This window comes from Aquarana catesbeiana, linkage group LG03 (assembly GCF_042186555.1).
Source record: "Aquarana catesbeiana isolate 2022-GZ linkage group LG03, ASM4218655v1, whole genome shotgun sequence".
In the NCBI taxonomy this organism is placed as follows: domain Eukaryota; kingdom Metazoa; phylum Chordata; class Amphibia; order Anura; family Ranidae; genus Aquarana; species Aquarana catesbeiana.
In genome coordinates this window covers 221,239,185-221,258,499 of record NC_133326.1, presented here as the reverse complement: position 1 = coordinate 221,258,499, position 19,315 = coordinate 221,239,185, and the positions used below count along the sequence as shown (strand labels likewise).

General features: G+C 41.9%; 1 protein-coding gene across 6 annotated transcripts in view; it reads left to right on the top strand.

Annotated features, from left to right (window-relative positions):
• PTPRZ1 (protein tyrosine phosphatase receptor type Z1) overlaps positions 1–19,315 on the top strand; it is a 375,560-nt gene that overhangs the window by 305,481 nt on the left and 50,764 nt on the right. For all 6 annotated transcript variants that reach the window (XM_073619797.1, XM_073619802.1, XM_073619801.1 and 3 more), the window contains 4 exons: positions 981–1,115; positions 5,167–5,301; positions 7,806–7,969; positions 11,576–11,711. In XM_073619797.1, coding sequence (XP_073475898.1) covers positions 981–1,115; positions 5,167–5,301; positions 7,806–7,969; positions 11,576–11,711 — 570 coding nt within the window. The remainder of the gene's footprint in view (positions 1–980; positions 1,116–5,166; positions 5,302–7,805; positions 7,970–11,575; positions 11,712–19,315) is intronic.

Below are 19,315 nucleotides of genomic sequence, written 5' to 3'. Positions count from 1 at the left end.
GAGCAAAAGGAATTCTGGTTGGCCGCACATCCAGTAGAATCAACTTAATTTCAGCAAGTCCATAAAAACATTTCCAAAAACACAAAAAGAGGGGAACAGCATGACCAGTTAATACGTTTCACACTCCCTTAGCACTTCTGTCAGTCATAGCTCACAATCTCATTTCTTAATCCTCCACTGACTTTCTGCAGCAATACATCTCTCATGTTGAGGATCACATACCACTCTTTACAAACTCCTCCTCCGATTGCCCCAACAGCAAGCCATGTGTTATGGGGGCACCCATGCCAGTGCATGTCTGAGCCGAGCTGTGTGCATCCATAGACATACACAGTGCGGCTCAGCCACACTCCTGCTCCCTCCTCACAGGATTTGACAGACAGCAGTGGGAGCCTATGGCCTCAGTCAAGCCTGTGAGAGCAGGAAGAGAGGACAGCAGTGCTGTTGGCAGGAGCAGCGCTGGTTCGAGAGTGGTGTTATGTAAGTGTTTAGGGGTGAGGGGAAGAGCTATGAAAACGTTTTTTACCTTATTGCAGGGAATGCAGTAGGGTAGTAAACGTTTTGCCTTTATGACCACTTTTATTCTTAAACTTGCAATATCCTATATTTGTTGCAAGTAACAAGGTCAGCGGCTGCAGCAGGGGCTGATCTTTGTCAGTCATTTGTGAACACAGCCAAGAATTGCACAGATCCAGTTATTTACACGACTGCGTCATCTCAGTCCAGGAGGTATATGCTGAATCTGGATAATGCCTGAAAAAAAAAAAAAAAGATGGTTTCATCCTTCTGGAGAGAGAAAAGCAGATTAAGACATTGTCTGGAAAGTACTGTGATCTCTGTTAGAGGGAGTACATACCTGTAAATGTTATGCTTTCATATTACATAGCGTGCATGCAGTTAATATGAAAAAAACATATGTGATGCTTTAATGAGTGACTGAAATTTTTCACAACATAAAAACTTATTGTTTTTTCTTGCAGGGCTACAACAAGCCCAAAGCATACATTGCTGCTCAAGGACCACTAAAGTCAACTGCAGAAGATTTCTGGAGAATGATATGGGAGCACAGTGTAGAAGTTATTGTCATGATCACCAACCTGGTTGAAAAAGGAAGAGTAAGTCAGTTGAAATTTCCTTAATATGTGACTTCACGCCAATCTACCCTCCAAACAAATAAAAAAAGCTGCTAACGCCACAAAATTATAAATTATATATATATATATATATATATATATATATATATATATATATATATATATATATATATATATATTATAGATGTGCATCTACTATAACCCAATAGAGCAAATAATTGCATTGTGTATAAATAAACATCATAATAATTTAATTCATCAAACACAAAGTGCACAGTGCATAAGTTAAATATGTAATTGAAAATCATGTGTGTGTAAGAGCCCCCAGTATATAAGAGTTTGTGTGGAAACAATACATGTTTTTTTTTTTTAATTCTTTAAAATTCTTTAATATTTCTTGGATAAAGAAGATTTTATTGTAAAAGATCCAATCACAGCTTCTTCCCTTCAAGCTTAGAACAGCTCTCCCAAGATATCAATCACCTCCAGCAACTATCTTTTTTGAAGTATTTAATGATCGAAATAAGAAACACTACATAGTGCTACAATAATAAGAAACACTTCAGGTAAAACAAATAAAGAGCTCACAGAGACCTGTGCAACCCTATTGTGCACTTGATTTGCTGTGTATAATACAAATATGGGAGAGTTATTTCCCACACAAGTGTTGTCGACAGTTTCCTCACCAGCACTCACAGGCTCAAGGACTGTGTACAGATACTCCATGTCTCATTACTCTGCCCTACGTGTTATGTCATTGTCATGGATGACTTCATCAGGAGAAATAATAAGGAGACAGTATCTACTTCATTTATGCTGTGTAGTAACCATACAAAGATCCAATCACTTTTGCTTCACAAGTTTAGTGCCAGCAAACAGGTCCATTTATGGATATGCTTCCAATAATGCATTCAGAATACACTGGTGAGCTCCAAAAATATAGCACTACACTCCATGTTGATGTAATATCATACAGTATAAAAATAATAAAATATATAAAAAAAATGTAAAATATATAAAGTAAAAAAAACAATGTAAAGTAAACAAATTGGACAAAAGGACAATATTACCAAGCTCATCCCTAGGTGGCACCTTTACTTTACAAGCAACACCAGTCTATTAGTTATATTCTCTTCATTCATATATGAACAAATCTCTGTCTATTCATAACCCACTTATCTCTTCCCAAAAATCTTAAAATTACAGTGGGGATCGAAAGTTTGGGCACCCCAGGTAAAAATGTGTATTAATGTGCATAACGAAGCCAAAGAAAGATGGAAAAATCTCCAAATGGCATCAAATTACAGATTAGACATTCTTATAATATGTCAAACAAAGAAAAAAAGTTAGATTTTATTTCCATCATTTACACTTTCAAAATTACAGAAAACAAAAAAATGTCATCTGCAAAAGTTTGGGCACCCTGCAGAATTTATAGCATGCACTGCCCCCTTTGCAAAGCTGAGACCTGCCAGTGTCATAGATTGTTCTCAGTCATCGTCTGGGAAGACCAGGTGATGTCAATCTCAAAGGTTTTAAATGGCCAGACTCATCTGACCTTGCCCCAACAATCAGCACCATGGGTTCTTCTAAGCAGTTGTCTAGAAAACTGAAACTGAAAATAGTTGACGCTCACAAAGCTGGAGAAGGCTATAAGAAGATAGCAAAGCGTTTTCAGATGTCAATATCCTCTGTTCGGAATGTAATTAAGAAATGGCAGTCATCAGGAACAGTGGAAGTTAAAGCAAGATCTGGAAGACCAAGAAAAATATCAGACAGAACAGCTCGCAGGATTGTGAGAAAAGCAATTCAAAACCCACGTTTGACTGCCTGATCCCTCCAGAAAGATCTGGCAGACACTGGAGTTGTGGTACACTATTCCACTATAAAGAGAAAACCTCTTCTACGTCCTCACCACAAAAATCAGTGTTTGAACTTTGCAAATTAACATATAGACAAGCCTGAGGCATTTTGGAAACAAGTTCTGTGGACCGATGAGGTTAAAATAGAACTTTTTGGCCGGAATGAGCAAAGGTACGTTTGGAGAAGAAAGGGCACAGAATTTAATGAAAAGAACCTCTGTCCAACTGTTAAGCATGGGGGTAGAGCAATCATGCTTTGGGGTTGTATTGCAGCCAGTGGCACAGGAAACATTTCACGAGTAGAAGGAAAAATGGATTCAATAAAATTTCAGCAAATTTTGGATGGTAACTTGATGCCATCTGTGAAAAAGCTGAAGTTAAAGAGAGGATGGCTTCTACAAATGGATAATGATCCTAAACACACCTCAAAATCCACGGGGATTACATCAAGAGGCGTAAACTGAAGGTTTTGCCATGGCCTTCACAATCTCTTGACCTCAACATTGTTGAAAATCTATGCATAGATCTTAAAAGAGCAGTGCGTGACAGACAGCCCAGAAATCTCAAAGAACTGGAAGACTTTTGTAAGGAAGAATCTGCAAAGATACCTCAAACAAGAATTGAAAGACTCTTGGCTGGCTACAAAAAGCGTTTACAAGCTGTGATACTTGCCAAAGGGGGCAGTACAAGATATTAACTCTGCAGGGTGCCCAAACTTTTTTCTGTAATTTTGAAAGTGTAAATGATGGAAATAAAATCTAACTTTTTTTGACATATTATAAGAATGTCTAATCTGTAATTTGATGCCATTTGGAGATTTTTCCATCTTTCCTTGGCTTCGTTATGCACATTAATACACATTTTTACCTGGGGTGCCCAAACTTTCGATCCCCACTGTAAAATTTTCTATATATTTTTCCCTTTATAGCTAATGCCCTGTACACACGATCGGATTTTCCTACAACAAATGTTGGATGTGAGCTTGTTGGCGGAAAGTCCCACCGCGTGTATGTTCCATCGGACAATTGTTGTCGGACTTTCCGCCAACAAATGTTGGCTAGCAGGTACTCAAATTTTCCGCCAACAAATGTTTGTTGTCGGAAAGTCCAATCGCGTGTACACAAGTGCGTCATACAAAAGTCCACACATGCTCAGAAACAAGCACAAGCCGGAAGCACTCGGTCCTGTAAAACTAGCATTCATAGTAGAGGTATCACGTACGTCTTGTACATAACCACGTTCGTAATTGTTGGCCAACATTTGTGTGACTGTGTGTATGCAAGACAAGTTGGAGCCAACAACCTTCGAACAAAATTCCACGGTTTTGTTGTCGGAAAGTCGGATCGTGTGTACGGGGCATAATGGTCACAAATAAAACAATCCTCATAAAGCCACCACTTTCCCTTTTCAATAAATTGATCTTCCAATTATCTCCCCTCCAAAGCCTTTATGCCCCAAAACTGTAGACCTCTGGGGATCTTAATTGTGAAATCATTTGCTTTATTAGGTTATAGTGAATGCACATTTATAGCACACCACATATTATATATTCAGTCAGTTGAAGTACTTTTCAAATTACAAATAAAATTAAAGTGAAACTTCAGCCAAGCTATTAAAGCGGAGTTCCACCTAAAAGTTCTTCCTCCCCCCTCCGGTGCCATATTTGGCACCTTTTCAGGGGGGTGGGGGGATTGGGTACCCTTCCCCACTTCCGAGAGACAGCGCGGGGGCGCTGTCCCTCGGAAGTTCTGCCCCCCTCATTCTTCCTCTGCCGCCGGGCCAGTTATGAAGCGCAGTGAGCTTCGCGCATGCACAGTAGGGAACCGGCTGTGAAGCCGAAAGGCTTCACTGCTGATTTACCCTAACATGAATGGCGGCAGCATCTAAAAGCCGACCCCGAAAATTGGCTGGAGTGCTGACATTGCGGGAACCCTGGACATGCAAGTGTCCTAATATTAAAAGTCAGCAGCTACAGGATTTGTAGCTGCTGACTTTTGATTTTTTCGTGAGGGGGCGGAACTGCTTTTTAAATACACAGTTAAAATACATACTGTATATACAGATAGGCATTTTGGTTTCTGCGCTGCTATGAGGTGAGGGGGGGCTCTATATCCAGGTACTTTCAGATGTTTGTTAATCTTGGCATAAACAGCAAATGGGTGCACTATCTATATCTGATGTCAAGTGAAAAGAATGTTGTTTTTTTCCAGAGAAAATGTGACCAGTATTGGCCAAGTGATGGCAGCGAAGAATATGGCAATTTTTTGGTCACACAGAAAAACATTCAAGTCCTGGCCTACTACACCGTGCGCATCTTCACTCTTCGGAACACCAAGATCAAGAAGGTTTGTTGTGTTACAGCATATAAATCCTCTAGAGTAAAGTATTGGACTAAACAAAGTAGGCCATGTATAGAGATGTAAATATAAATTAAAAATACAGCTCTGCCTGTCTGTTGAAGCCTCAGCCCCCTTCAGCAAGCTGTTTTGGCTGAGAGACGCAAGCTCCCATCAATCCTTTCCCTTTCCTATGCAGTTCCACACATTACACTCATTCAGACCATCTCTTTGGCACCCTCTGCTGGCCTTTTCTAAATCGGCAACACAAACTATAATAATAATAACACATTAAAGTGTATACATATATTGCACTATTGCACTACCACGAAAGAATAATTAGAGGGCATCTACTAAGCTGCGGGAAAAAAAAAATTAGGAAAAAGGCTTTCCTTTTTTTTCTTAATATTTAATGTTGGTAATATGTGCAATGGCATTACAGCCAATAGAGGTTACAGTTTTTTTGTTTTTTTTTATATTTTAAAGTTGCACTTCTAATTGTGAAAAAAGAAATATTTTTGTTTGTTTATAAAACTTGGTTTTATATATAAAGATGTTATATATCACAACAGCTAAATCTGTGTCTAGTCATGTTCAAACCTTAATACCATAAATAATAATATGTTATTAAATTTTTACTCAAGGAGTATATCATGAGTTTGGCAATTCTAGAGAAATGCTTAAATAATGCATTACAATTTAACTAAACCCATTAGATTTTCCTCGACTAAAATGTGCTGGAAATTTTAGTTGACTAAAATATGACTAAAACTAAAACAATTCTGATGACTAAAATACGATTAAAACTAAAAAATTGTATTTTAGTCAAAAGAGTATTACTAAAACTAACTCAAATTTTGATATCAAAATTAACACTGCGGTCAACTGATGCTACGGGCAAGCATTCCCTGTGCAAAGACAAGTGTTTGGTGCAGAGTAAGAACTGTCTATCACAGTGATGGACAGCGCAGGCCACAGCACCCATTGGCAGCAGGGGGTGGGTACAAACTGCATCCTGTATTAAGTCAATAGAGGACATTTCAACTTTTAATCCAGGATAATCCTGTAAAATAAGAGACAGGCGGCAGCCCTTTTGTTGGCATCACACAGCTCGACTAACTTCGATTGGAAAATTGAGGGAGCTGTGTGGAAAATTGTTGGCTGAACAGTGACTGCATCAGGGAGAGTCCTCCATCCACATTGTTTGGCCTGCAGAGCTGCACAAATTAAGTTTAGGTGGGTATGGCTAACTTTAAACCACCTGGCAGTTACATATAGACTTGATGAGTCTATTGCTTGGGGGTTCTGGGTTAGCATATTTGTGACCATTACATACTTGTAGGAATTTTTGTATTATTTATATTTTGAAAAATTTAACAGGAGGTGGTGGAACACAATGGAGAATTATTGCTGGGACATCTTGCGGTTGCAACATTGTAGACATATAAGAAGGCAGGGTTTGACCAGTTTTTACAGTATAAATGGAGATTTGCATATAAGTTCAGCAACCTCTATCTCTGCCTCTGCTATTCATTTTACCATGTGGTTTTCACTGAAGGTAAACTCTTTTTTTTCCTTCCCACACCCATGTGATTGGGTAAAAATTGATTCAACTTATTCAACTTATGTGCTATTATTAACTTTGTTAAGTGAACAGACCCCACTCCTTTAGTAAACCAACCCCAAGGTGTCAATATCTATTTGTTGTCCCTGTTATGCAAGATTCTCCTAACTTCCTGCCCCATTGATGTGGTCACCAAGACACAAGCTCTCCCTCTAATAGTGACATAAACAGCAGTCAAAACATATCAGTAGCCTGGGGAAGGGTTAGAAACTGTATCATGTTTTTGTTGGTGTTTGAAATCTCAATGGCCAGTTTCCCTTTACTTCCTGTCTCAGTGACTGTGATCACCAGTAGTGATGAGCCAAACTGCCCTGGGTTCGGTTACAGCAGGGTTTGGCAATCTTCAAAGAAGTATGAATGCTGAACTCAAACCCCACTGAAATCAATGGCAGCTGCATCTGTCCGGGCTAATGGGAAAGAAGCAGTGGAGGCTAGTGCTCAATATTTTGTGGGGGCGACAAACCACTACCCCCCCCACCCGTGGGGGACGAACCACCCTTTTTTTAAGCCAATTGGAGCCTCAAGCTCCAATCACGTGCTTTTAAAAAAAACCTGATAAAATTGATGCGTCCGGTGCCCTGCATGCACATTAATGGAGATGTCAAAAATAGCATGGGGTGGGCACTGTACCAGGGAACATGTGCCAATAGATAAAAAAAGTGCAATCATTTGAACGCCCAAACAACCAAGGTTTGATCCAAACCATTGTCTCTTCCCTAGTCTCCAGACAGGACCAGGACACTGGGGGAAATATCCCTACTGGAGATGCAAACAAAAATAAAAACCTGACAGAAGTTCTAACACTCCCCAATTTATAGAAGACAAAAACTTGTTTTGAAAAAAAATGTAAAAGTTGGTTTGCAATTCATAAACTAATTTTTTTCTTTAGGGTTCCCAAAAAGGGAGAGGAACTGAGCGCGTAGTTAAGCATTACCATTATACACAATGGCCTGATATGGGTGTTCCGGAATATGCTCTTCCAGTCCTGACATTTGTCAGAAAGGCTTCGGCTGCCAAGCAGTCTTCCAGTGGACCTGTCGTTGTACACTGTAGGTATGTCATCGAAAGATTGAGAACCCAACAACTGCAGAATTCAACAGATCTCATGCTCATATTTTTAGTTGTCTTATTGCAACAACAACTCTTTTACTAGTATTAAAATGTATTTTAAACGTGTATTTTAAACCTAATAACAAGACAAAATATTCTACATGTCTACGGACAATCTAAATCATCTGTGCTTATAGGATATAATGGTCCTTATGTGTATGCAGTTTCAAGAGCTTTCTAATGGTTTAATGGTTTAATACATGCTTTCACTGACTAATGTACCATTAGCAAGACATATTCATTAGTGTCTTCCATCCAGCCATCATCCTTGTGACACCTGATTAACTGGCAGATCATTTCACAAACTGTGTTATCAGTGAACAAATAGATCAACCCTTTTAAGTAAGGGTCACGTTATTCTCCATTCATGTAAACGAATGCACTTATGGCTTGAGTTTATTTATTCTTTTCATTTAAGTCACAAAAATAAGTATATATCCACAATCTATTCAATCTCCTTTGAAAATCTAAAGGCAATCAAATGCTACTGTGGGTAACTGCATGCACACATTATATCTCTGCAGCCAGTGTAAATCTGTTTTTGAGACACTTATCTATTGTCCTACAAAACAAAAGATGGTATGATAGCTCTTGTTTTTTTTCCTGCCAGTACTTATGATTTAGATTCCTAAAGAGCCCTCTATATAACCGATTGAAAATTAATATGTATGTAGAATTTCTATACTAAACAAATACAATGTATTTTAAAAGAGGTTGGTTAATGGTACAGAATAAATACATTAGTGGAAAATAGGCGCTTAAACATTGTTCTTCATTCCAGTACAACATAGAGGCACATTAAAGCAAGGTCAGAAAAGAAAACATGCAGAAGAGGAAAATAGCTTGGTCAAAAGTCTGACAAAGGTCACATCTCTGCTATTTTTCTCATTACAAATCAACATAAATTAGAGCAACTGAACAGCTAAATACACAGCTGAAATTCACAGGAATTTTTACATTGTGATCTATCTACCCCTGTTTTCTTCCGGCCAAACCCGAACACTTTAGCAGCACACAGCAAACATTTTTTTTTTAGTATACACTATAGCAGGGATAAGCAATTAGCGGACCTCCAGCTGTTGCAAAACTACAAGTCCCATCATGCCTCTGCTTCTGGGTGTCATGCTTGTGGCTGTCAGAGACTTGCTATGCCTCATGGGACTTGTAGTTCTGCAACAACTGGAGGTCCGCTAATTGCATATCCCTGCACTATAGGATTGTAACAGACCTGGGACACCTTTGGGCGCTCTAAAGAGACTATTAATATGGTACGCATAGTTCCCCATCACCCACCTGTCAGGCCCTGTTCTGAGCCACATTCCTGTCTGAATGTGTCCAGGTTACAGGTGGACTGAAACCCGGACACATGATTCAAAACCCGGACTGTCTGAGTGAATCCCGGACAGGTGGCAACCCTACACCAACCCCAAGCTCTCTCTTTCTCCCATAAACTCATCTATGTACCCCTATTCCTGTTCAACAGCTTACAGAACAGGATGTCCCATTACAAACCTGTTTTTAACTTTGTGTTGGTCTGTGTGAACTGGATATAAAGATACATTTCAGTTAATTACTAGAGATGTGTGAATCGGTGCGCATGAATCATGCTTCAACCCCAAATCAAGTAGAGAAAAAAATACCCAAAAATGCATGACAACTGCCCAATCCCCTCAGCTTCTGGAGCTCATGTCTTTTCTACTCTGACCTTCAAAAGTAGTTCACCAGGGTAGGGAATAGCCCAGATAGCAAGCAATTGTGCTGCAAGTTTGAAAATGACTTACTAAGCTATTGCTAGACTTGCCAGGCTTCACAACTTTGTTGCACAATTGCAGCAAGTCTGCATTGCATGACACCAGATCAACTTTCTTTGCAAATAATCTTAAAGTCTGCTGCTAGTTCTGGTTAAGTTATGTTGTGCAATAATCATCCCACCACAGGGGTAACTGTGGCTGAATTTTCATGCTATAGATTTGCAGAGCTCTTGCTGTAGACTCATGACTGCAACTTTGCTCTTGCTAGAGACTTGCCATCAAATTTGCTACAAATTGGAAAAGTGTCAACTAGAACAGCTTCTGCAAGTGTACAACTTGCCAATGAAAATGTGCAGCAAGTTAACAAGACCTACAATTCAACGCTGCCACAAATTTGTGGCAAGTTATCTTTGCTATATGGAAGCTAGCTGCACATAAACCCCTCTAGCATGTTGGGGTATTGGAGATGTGCAACAGCCCTCCATTTTGGCCCCTTCCTGTTGGGTAACCAGTTGAGATGGGTATAGGTTTGCTTTTCCCTATTGCACAGTTTTCACAAAGGAATCTCAAATCATGGCACTAAATGTTTTCATGATATCGTTTAGGTTAGGTATATACTTTGTAATTAGAATTACCTTGGTAAACACCAGTAAAATAATTTTAGAATGTTCTGAAAAATAATTTTTCAGAGCATTCAATCTTGACATCATTGAGCTAATGCATTTTGTTTGAAAGCCACTACAATTTTCTTATCACAACAACTCTTATTTTCTTATCACAATTCGATTGGACAGTGCTAACCATTTAATTATCAAAAAATGTTATGAAAATTAAAATTTTCTATCCAAACTCTACTGGTGTAGCTTTAGTCTCACTTTTTATATCCAATTCTAGATACTTGTCTGGAAATAGGGAAATCTAATTCTGATACATTAAGTTGGATTTTAATATTACTGGTACCATTGTGGGTAGATGTAGTGTGGTGCATCAGCAGAAAAACACTCAGAGTCCAGATGAATACACTAGAACTGTATTGAAATTACAGTTCAATAATACACAACAAGCCTGGTGGGAAGGCACCCCGACCAGGAATACTCACAGAATGCAACAGTGAAGAGTCTGAGGAGCAGAATGCGGCCTGGCCTGTCCGTACCCAAGTAGGGAGGCTTCCAGGAGGATGGCGTGTCCCTGCACTTTCCCTACTCATCTGGAACCTCTCCCTTACTAAGCACTGTCCCTTTCAGATGGGTGACCTGTTCCTACTCTATCCACAAGCAAAATGCATGCCAAACCCAGGAGCCATGGTCTTAAATAGATTTTGCCTGACCCAAGATGGCCACCAGAGTCACATGGGGCACCAGCATCCAACCAAATGCAGCCCCTCTGTGACTGGAGAAACCATAGAGAAACAAGGTTCCTCTCAACTTCCTCCTCCACCTGTATTGCCTCTATGAATAAGCACCACCTGCCTACACCATGGGCAATATACCTTTGAGCAGAACCTCCTCTATTACCTACCACTCAAAATAATATACATTTTTTGTAAAAAGCCTAAATTTAGTGGCACTATTAAAAATACACTGTCTGGACCAATATTTCATATTTGAATTCACATAATAGAAGCATCACAACAGCACAAAGTTTGTTTTGAAATAGTGATAATTATTTACCACCAATAATTCCTGTTTTATACACCTGCTTGGTTATTTTTACAAGGATACAAAGGTTTTGAACTTCTGAGCACCCTTTTAACAGTTTTTCACATCAGGCTTATTTCTGTTGTCGCTTTGTTCTGCAGTGCTGGAGTGGGAAGGACTGGAACATACATTGTTTTGGATAGTATGCTGCAGCAAATTCAGCAAGAAGGAACAGTAAACGTTTTTGGCTTTCTAAAACATATTCGCTCTCAGAGGAATTATCTGGTGCAAACAGAGGTAAAAAAATAGAGAACATTTCCATATACAATATTTGCTGCATTTAACCTCCCTGGCGGTATGATTATTTCAGATTTTAGGTGCTGAAAGTGGTACCATTATTTTGCACAGAAATTTGGCGTTTTATATTGTAGGCCTGTAATTCTTAGGAATAACACACTTAAATCTGTCCAAACAAGAGTCTAGTAGACATCCCGGGTATGATAAAGTTTGAAAAACAAAATAAAAAATTATAATATAATAAATAACTATAAATAATTATAACTAATAATAATAAAAATTATTCAATAATGTAATCAAATAAAAAACACTGAAATTTGCTCAGTTGCAGAATTGTCGCTAATTTATTATCGCTGTTTTCTAGCTGGTGTAAAGCCACTCTTGATGTAAAGGGACGGTTTTGGTTGCTATGGACAATCTCCAGTTTCCAGGCAGAAAGTATATATATTGTATATTTACAATATAAAACTGCATGCAGGCCACTGGACAAACCACTAGGGACAAAGGGGGTGTGAAATTATTTGATACAGTACTGTAATCTGTAAGATTACAGTATATTGTATCTATACTGTGTGTTTTACTGTTTGAATTTGCCGCCAAACTCCGTCCCCGTGCGTCGCAACGCTCGCAGGGAACGGAGCTCGGCACTGTGAATCGAGCGAGACACAGCGGCTCGCAGATCACAGCGGGGAGACATCGCAGGATCCAGGGGACAAGGTAAGTAAACTCTTCCCGGATCCTGCGATGCGATCCCGAGTCTGGCTCGGGGATACCGCTTTTGGTATTGAAAATCCACCCCGAGCCAGACTCGGGAATACCGCCAGGGCGGTTAAAGCAGTATTAAACCCAAAAAGCAAATATGTATTATATTGCAGCTTACCAATTCTTAGATGTGATGGCTGCATTTATTTTCTTTGTTAGGCTTTTTTTTATTTTATTTTCATCTAGTGATCCTGCTAGTAAGTCTGTTATTTTTCAAAAGGATAAGCTCCCTTCCAGATGTATCAGTTTACAGGGATGAGACAAACCATTTTACATTGACAGGCTTACAATGATCAGCTTTTATTTATTCATGTAAAACCTTTATCCCAAAAGTAAAAAAACAGTTTGCTGTACCTAATTATAACGTGTGAACTGGAGCTTGGCTTCATTCCGTTAGTGTATTTAAGTTTGTTAGTACATCTAATGCTCCCCTCTCCCCAAACGGACAATGCTGCTGCTGTCCAAATATGCCCCCTGTGATCCTTCATTCAGAGTGTAGGCACTCTAATACAGGAGGTGTGTTACTGACCAGATCACCAGGTAAAAACAGACAGAAAAAGGCCTAAAAAAAACAAAAAACTATTGCAGCCACCACATCTAATGATTGGTAAACTGCAAAATATTACATTTTTGTTTTTTGGGGGGTTAAAACTGCTATAAGTGTAATTATAGACAAAATAAAATATGACAAATATGATGCAGACTTTACTAAAACAGTAACACAGCAGTGGTTGTTTTCTTTACAGAGTCCCCAATGTAACATTGTTTTATGACCTGTTGATCCTGCCAGTAGAGTTGTTATTTTTGTTACTAAATTAAGGCAAGCTGTCTAGGCATAATTGGCAATTACATTCAGTGGCATAGCATGGGTGGGGGCACAGGGGTGGTTGCCCTGGGCACAAAATTCTGAGGGGTGCAAAAAGATCTCAGAGCCCAGGTCCAGAAAGAGTTCAGGCAATTGTCTCCACAAATTAACCTAGAAGGGCGCACTAGCCCCTCGTCTGCTGCAGGGTGCCCTAGGTCCCTAGCGTTGCAGTCTGCCCCGCTGTAACAGCCAGCATTTCTGTCCACCAGCTGCTTGTAACAACAATACATGTTAGAGCTGAGGAAAGCTAGGCTTTTCCTCAGTTCTGAAGTGTATTATCTGTGGGGAAGGGGGGCTGTGGTAAGAAAGCGTATGCTTGCACTGGGCACTGGCAACCTATGCTATGTCACTAGTTAGATTAGCAAGCCTCAGGTGCTTAATGAGGGCTTTGACTGCAGCAGATTGAATTCAAGTAATGGTAGGCCACCATCCTACAGAGTTGGGAGCTGGTGACCATGCTATTATAAAAGGCCTTAAAGCGAATGTAAAGTCTCATTTTCTCCAATCGTCTTCCAGGGCAGCATCCGAGAGATAGGCTCCTCCTTCCTGCAACAGGAAACACATTAGTCCACCATTATAAATTTGTTAGTCTCACCTGTGTGCCTCGGTTGTTTTGTGTTTCCTCCGGACCCACAGGAGCTGCAAACCTTTGTTATTTTATCCAGTCTCTGTGCTTTCTGCAGGGGACTCCCTGACCAGCATCCCATTCAGCCCAGGGGGCCTTGGGAGGGCGAGCAGGGGCAGCAATCTGAGCCTCAAGGCTCTGCCTGAAGTTTCGCCCCTACAGAGGGGTATGCAACTATTCCCCTAGCTGCAATACATGCTGCCTGCATTTTTCCCCACAGCTACTGCTCCTCAATGGTGGAGGGCCATCCGGCTGAGCCCCGCATACCAGGTGCTTTAGAGGTTCCCTCGCTGTGCAGGTGACCTAGCTGCCGATCCTCCTTCTCACCGATCGTATTCCAATCTCACAAGCATCTCTGCCAGATCCCCTCGTTTGCGGTCCTGGGAGGTATGGCAAGAGAGGTCGGACGCATCATTTACGATCGTGCAGTCCGGTTGGCGGCCATCTTGGTGGAGGCTGGAGCCTCCGGTGAAAAGGCCTTTAATGTGCCCCCTCCCTGTTGGAAACTCATGAAGGAGGACGCCAGATAGGACGTGGCAGATGCAGGTATGTCCACCAACCCACACAGGGTCACCTGGGGGCGGTGCTGGAGCTGGAGCAGGAAGCAGAAAGGGCTCTCTAAACAGAAGATCCCGGTGGCCGGCCAGGTCGGACGCTTCTCCACCCTGCCCTGCAGATCCTGCATGTCAGGACAGCTCCAAGGTAAGCCAGAGCACTCTGGAGTCACCTCTGTCTTTACCTCCCTACAAACCGTACAATTGCATTGTACACCGCACTCAGGCCCTTTGTGCTTACTTGCAGGCAAAGGCCCCAGAGGAAAAAAGGGCGCAGACCAGAACAAGGCTAAGGAGTCAAAAGGCTTCCTTAAGGACATGCTTAACTCCTTCAAAAAGGAAATAAAGAGCACTATTGGGCCAATACGCTCAGCAGTAGAGAAGCTGGAGGTGCCAGCAAGCTCTAGCCAAGCCAGTACCCTATCTAGTCGATTCGGATAACACGGAACAGACAGCTTACGCTGGGATTCCGAGTAGGGTGACTCTGCATCCTCAGAAGACACAGATAATCTTCCAAGGCTCGGTCTCATCTGGTGCGACTTTTCATGCGACTTGGGACTGCAGTGTCGCATGACAATTCATACCCCGTGACTACCAATGAGTACCGTTCATATCGGTGCGACTTCAGGTCGCAGCAACTTCAAAGTGGTCCCTGCACTACTTTGGTACCACTTTGATGTGACTTGAGGTCCATAGACTTCAAGAATACACAGACATGGTTTGAAGACATGGCATCAAAACCACGGCAAAATTGCATCAAAAAATCGTGTGACTTTCTGGTTGCAATAGTGGAACCTAGCCTAAAGGCTATAGCAGACACACTGGGTATCAAAGAGCAAAAAGCTGCAGGGCTTTCCCTGCCCAACAAAATATACAAGGGGTTGCAGCCCAGAAAACCCAGGAGAAGCTCTTCATACCAGGTGTGGTCAAGCGCAGGTATCCATTTGCAGAGGAAGACACCAAGACTTGGGCGAAAATGTCTCAAAGTGGATACCTCCCTCGTGAGAGATACAAACAAATCCGACTTGGCTTTTGATGATGCGGAGCATAAGAAGCAGAGGAGGCAATTTTGAATCCGCCAATGGCTTCCACCTGCACAGCTCACACCCTATTAGCTGGCTGTCTCAACTGCAAGCGTTGCTAGGAGATGCGCCAAGGGAAGAATTAGTGAGGACCATTCCCACACTAACCAGAGTGTCAGCTTTTCTAGCAGATGCCTCGGCTGAAATGGTAAGATATCTTCTAGGGCCAGGGCCTTAGGGAAGAGAGCCCTGTGGCTGAAAGTCATAGGAGGGTACATCGCCTCCAAGAATAGGCTGTGTGGGATCCCATTCACAGGAATTATTGTGTTCGGGCCAGACCTGTAAACGGTCCTGGATAGGACTGCAGCGAAGAACAAAAGGTTGCCCCCCAGCACAAAAAACAAGCAGGGGAAGGCGCCCTTTTGTCATTACAGGAGATTTAAGCCGTTCACGCAGAAGAACGGAGGTATGCATGGCCACAATAGACTTGCAAGACGCATACTTGTATGTACTCATAAAGAAAAGTCAAAGATACCTAAGGTTCACGATCCAGGGGCCGGTGGCCACCCTGCATCTGCAGTACACATCTTTTGACTTTCGGCACCTCTTCTGTGCCCAGAATCTCAAAGATTATAGCAGAAGCACTAAAGGGCCTGAGACAGCAAGGCATAGGCATGATACCATACCTAGATAATCTGCTGTTCTTTGCAGATACAGCAAAGAACCTAAAAAAAAAACAAAAAAAAAAACCTCTGCCCAGGTATTTCCTATCCACAAAAACCTGGGGTGGATAGTAAATACAGAAAAATCGTAGCGGACCCCAAGCCAGAGGTGGTTTACTTGGATTATGTGCTAGACGCCAGAGTAACCAAAACCCTCCAGACGGAAGAAAAGAACGAGGCAGTGCCAGGACTGATGATGTCCTCGATCCCAGCCATCACCTGGGCACAGCTCCACATGAGGCCTCTACAGAATCACATTTTGACCCAGTGGGATGGTGATCCATCATCCTTAGAAATGTCCATTCCTGTCCCTCGGTTGGTCAAACAATCTCTCTTCAGTGGTGGCTCAATCCGCTCCGTTACGCTGAGGGCCAACCCTGTGAGGACTACCACAGACGCCAGTACCCTAGTATGGGGGTACTGGCGCACATGGGGGAATCTGTACACAGGGGAGATGTAACTCCAGATGGTCTCAAGCCTCCTAATATATGAGAGAATTAAAAGCTGTAGAGAGAGCATGAAGAGGATTGCAACCAGCTATCCAGGAGAGAGATGTCTGGATTCAGTCAGACAACGCCACAAAAGTGGCATACCTTGACAGGCAAGGAGAGACAAAATCTCCCCGTTTGAGCCTGACAGAAGCAATTCTATCATGGGCTAAGACAAACATCTGATCAACGTCGGGCATCCACTTGAAGGGGACAGACAACACGCTGGCAGACTTTCTAAGTCGAAAGACCATAAAACAGACAGAGTGGTCTCTAAACCAAGCAACCTTCTTGTGGATCACGCAAACCTGGAGAGTGCCCCAGGTAGATCTGTTTGCCTCAAGGACAAAGGTGAAACTGCCAAGGTTCTTCTCGCTGGATACCATAGATGACAACATCAGAGTGGACACGTTCAATCAAAGCTGGGCACACCAGCCGTGTTATGCATTCCCTCTAACTGCCCTAATACCAAAGGTGAGCCAAAGAATCATGGAAGAAAGGGCAACAGTGATACTTGTAGCACCTCACTGACCCCAGGGAACATGTTTTAGTCACTCAAACTGTTTCCAGCCGCACCAGATACAGCAAGACCTACCGGACCTCCTATCACGAGGGCCAGTCAACCACCCGAATTGCAAACTCATGAAGCTTTCGGCTTGGTTACTGAGAGGGTGAGGCTGCAAAAGAAAGAACTGTCAGACAGAGTAATCAACCCTATTCTAGCCAGCAGAAAACCCCATAACTAGAGTGAGAAGGAAGTTTGTCTCCTGGTACGGAAATGAACAGGATTCCGACTAGCGATTCAGGATTTCCTGCAGGAGGGAGCAGACTTGAACCTCTCTCGGAGCACGCTGAAGGTACAAGTGGCAGCATTTTCCTCCTGTCTGGATACCAGATTAGCAGAGGACCCATTTATAAAGAGATTCCTGATCTCGTTAAATAGAGCCAGACCCGCTAAAGTCGGCAGAACCCTGACATGGAACCTCTCCACGGTGCTCAAAGCATTCCTCTCTCCGCCATTCAAACCACTGGAGGAGCGCTCAGATAAAAATCTTACACTAAAAACCGCACTCTTAGTGGCCCTAGCATCGGCCAGGGGAGTAGATGAAAGTCTCAAGATCTTCTACACAATGGAACCATACTGACTGATCCAAGCAGATAAAATTGTCCTCTCACCAAAGCAAGTTTTTCTACCAGAAGTCTCTTCAACCTTTCACAGGATGCAGAATGTGGTTATCACATCTCTTCCTAAGTCATGAGATAGCAGAAAAAAGACACGTACAACAAACTAGACGTAATACTCATAGCTTATCTCGAGAGAACAAAAGGCTGGCAAAGAACTGCCATGTCACTTGTCCTCTATGCAGGAGTCAATAAGGCAAAGCGGGCATCGAGACTCACGATGGCCAGATGGCCAAAAATGGAGAGAAAGATATGTGTAAATATCGCGCTGTCATAAAAAAGATAAGCAGCTAACACAATAAGTAATCTAATCCTGTATGAAGAGTTGTAATAAGGGAAAGTGCAGCGCTAAAGAATGTGAAAATAGTTAATAACACTATTTCATATCATGCAATAAATAATATTGGTCAGTGCATAAAATCCATAGGCATGTGGTATCATATGGTGAACAATTCTAAATTATATATACTGTGTCCATATAAAAGTGACACAAAAAAAAAAATTCTCTGTGACACACTTATACTTGGTGTTCTTAATAGAATGAACCAAGTCCGTGAAAAAGTAAAGTCCTGAAAAATGTATAACACCAAAAAGTGTGGAATTAAAATATGGAGTGTTGATAGAAGATCCACCACCGCTCTTAGAGGAGGCTTACCAGAGAGATTGGACACAGATGGGTGTATACCCACTGAGTCAATCGAGCTTGTAAAGTGGGGATCCTTGATGGTAACTGTTACTAGAAACGCAAATCCAGGTGACCCAGGTACTTGCAAGAATATATATGACAAAAGGGCAGGTCCAATCAGACATCCGAAGTATATGTGGAAGGAATATGAGAGCACATAGCGTAATCTTGTATAAAAAGCTTAAAGCATATTTATTGAAGATAAAAAACACTCACATTTCGGGAGACTGAAAAATGCGCTTAGTACATAAATAGTATGGCAGTGTCAGTGGTGTCAGTAGTCCATCCCGACACGTTTTGTCCTCTAGGACATCATCTGGGGTACCACACCACTGTATACACTGCCTTTTGTATACAGTAAGAGACCCCCATGTTAAAACATGGCTCCAATCGCCACCGGCGTTCAGTGAGAACAACTTCCGGGTACGCGAAAATGGCGCAGGCCGCGTGCACTGCAAGCCTCGCTTTGGATGAGTATATTGGAACGCACGGATGTACAACACATCCTGCGTCTCGCTCTTGTTCACATAGAACTCGCAGAGCGCATGCCCGGACCACATCAATGTGTCGCTGACGGTGTGTGAGTTAAGGAGGCGGCGTTGTGATGTCATGACGCTGCCCTTCTAGCCTCACTATGAACAGGGGACAGGTGGAGCGCACAGCGGGGATGTCTCTATGTTTACAACGAGACGCCTGTTA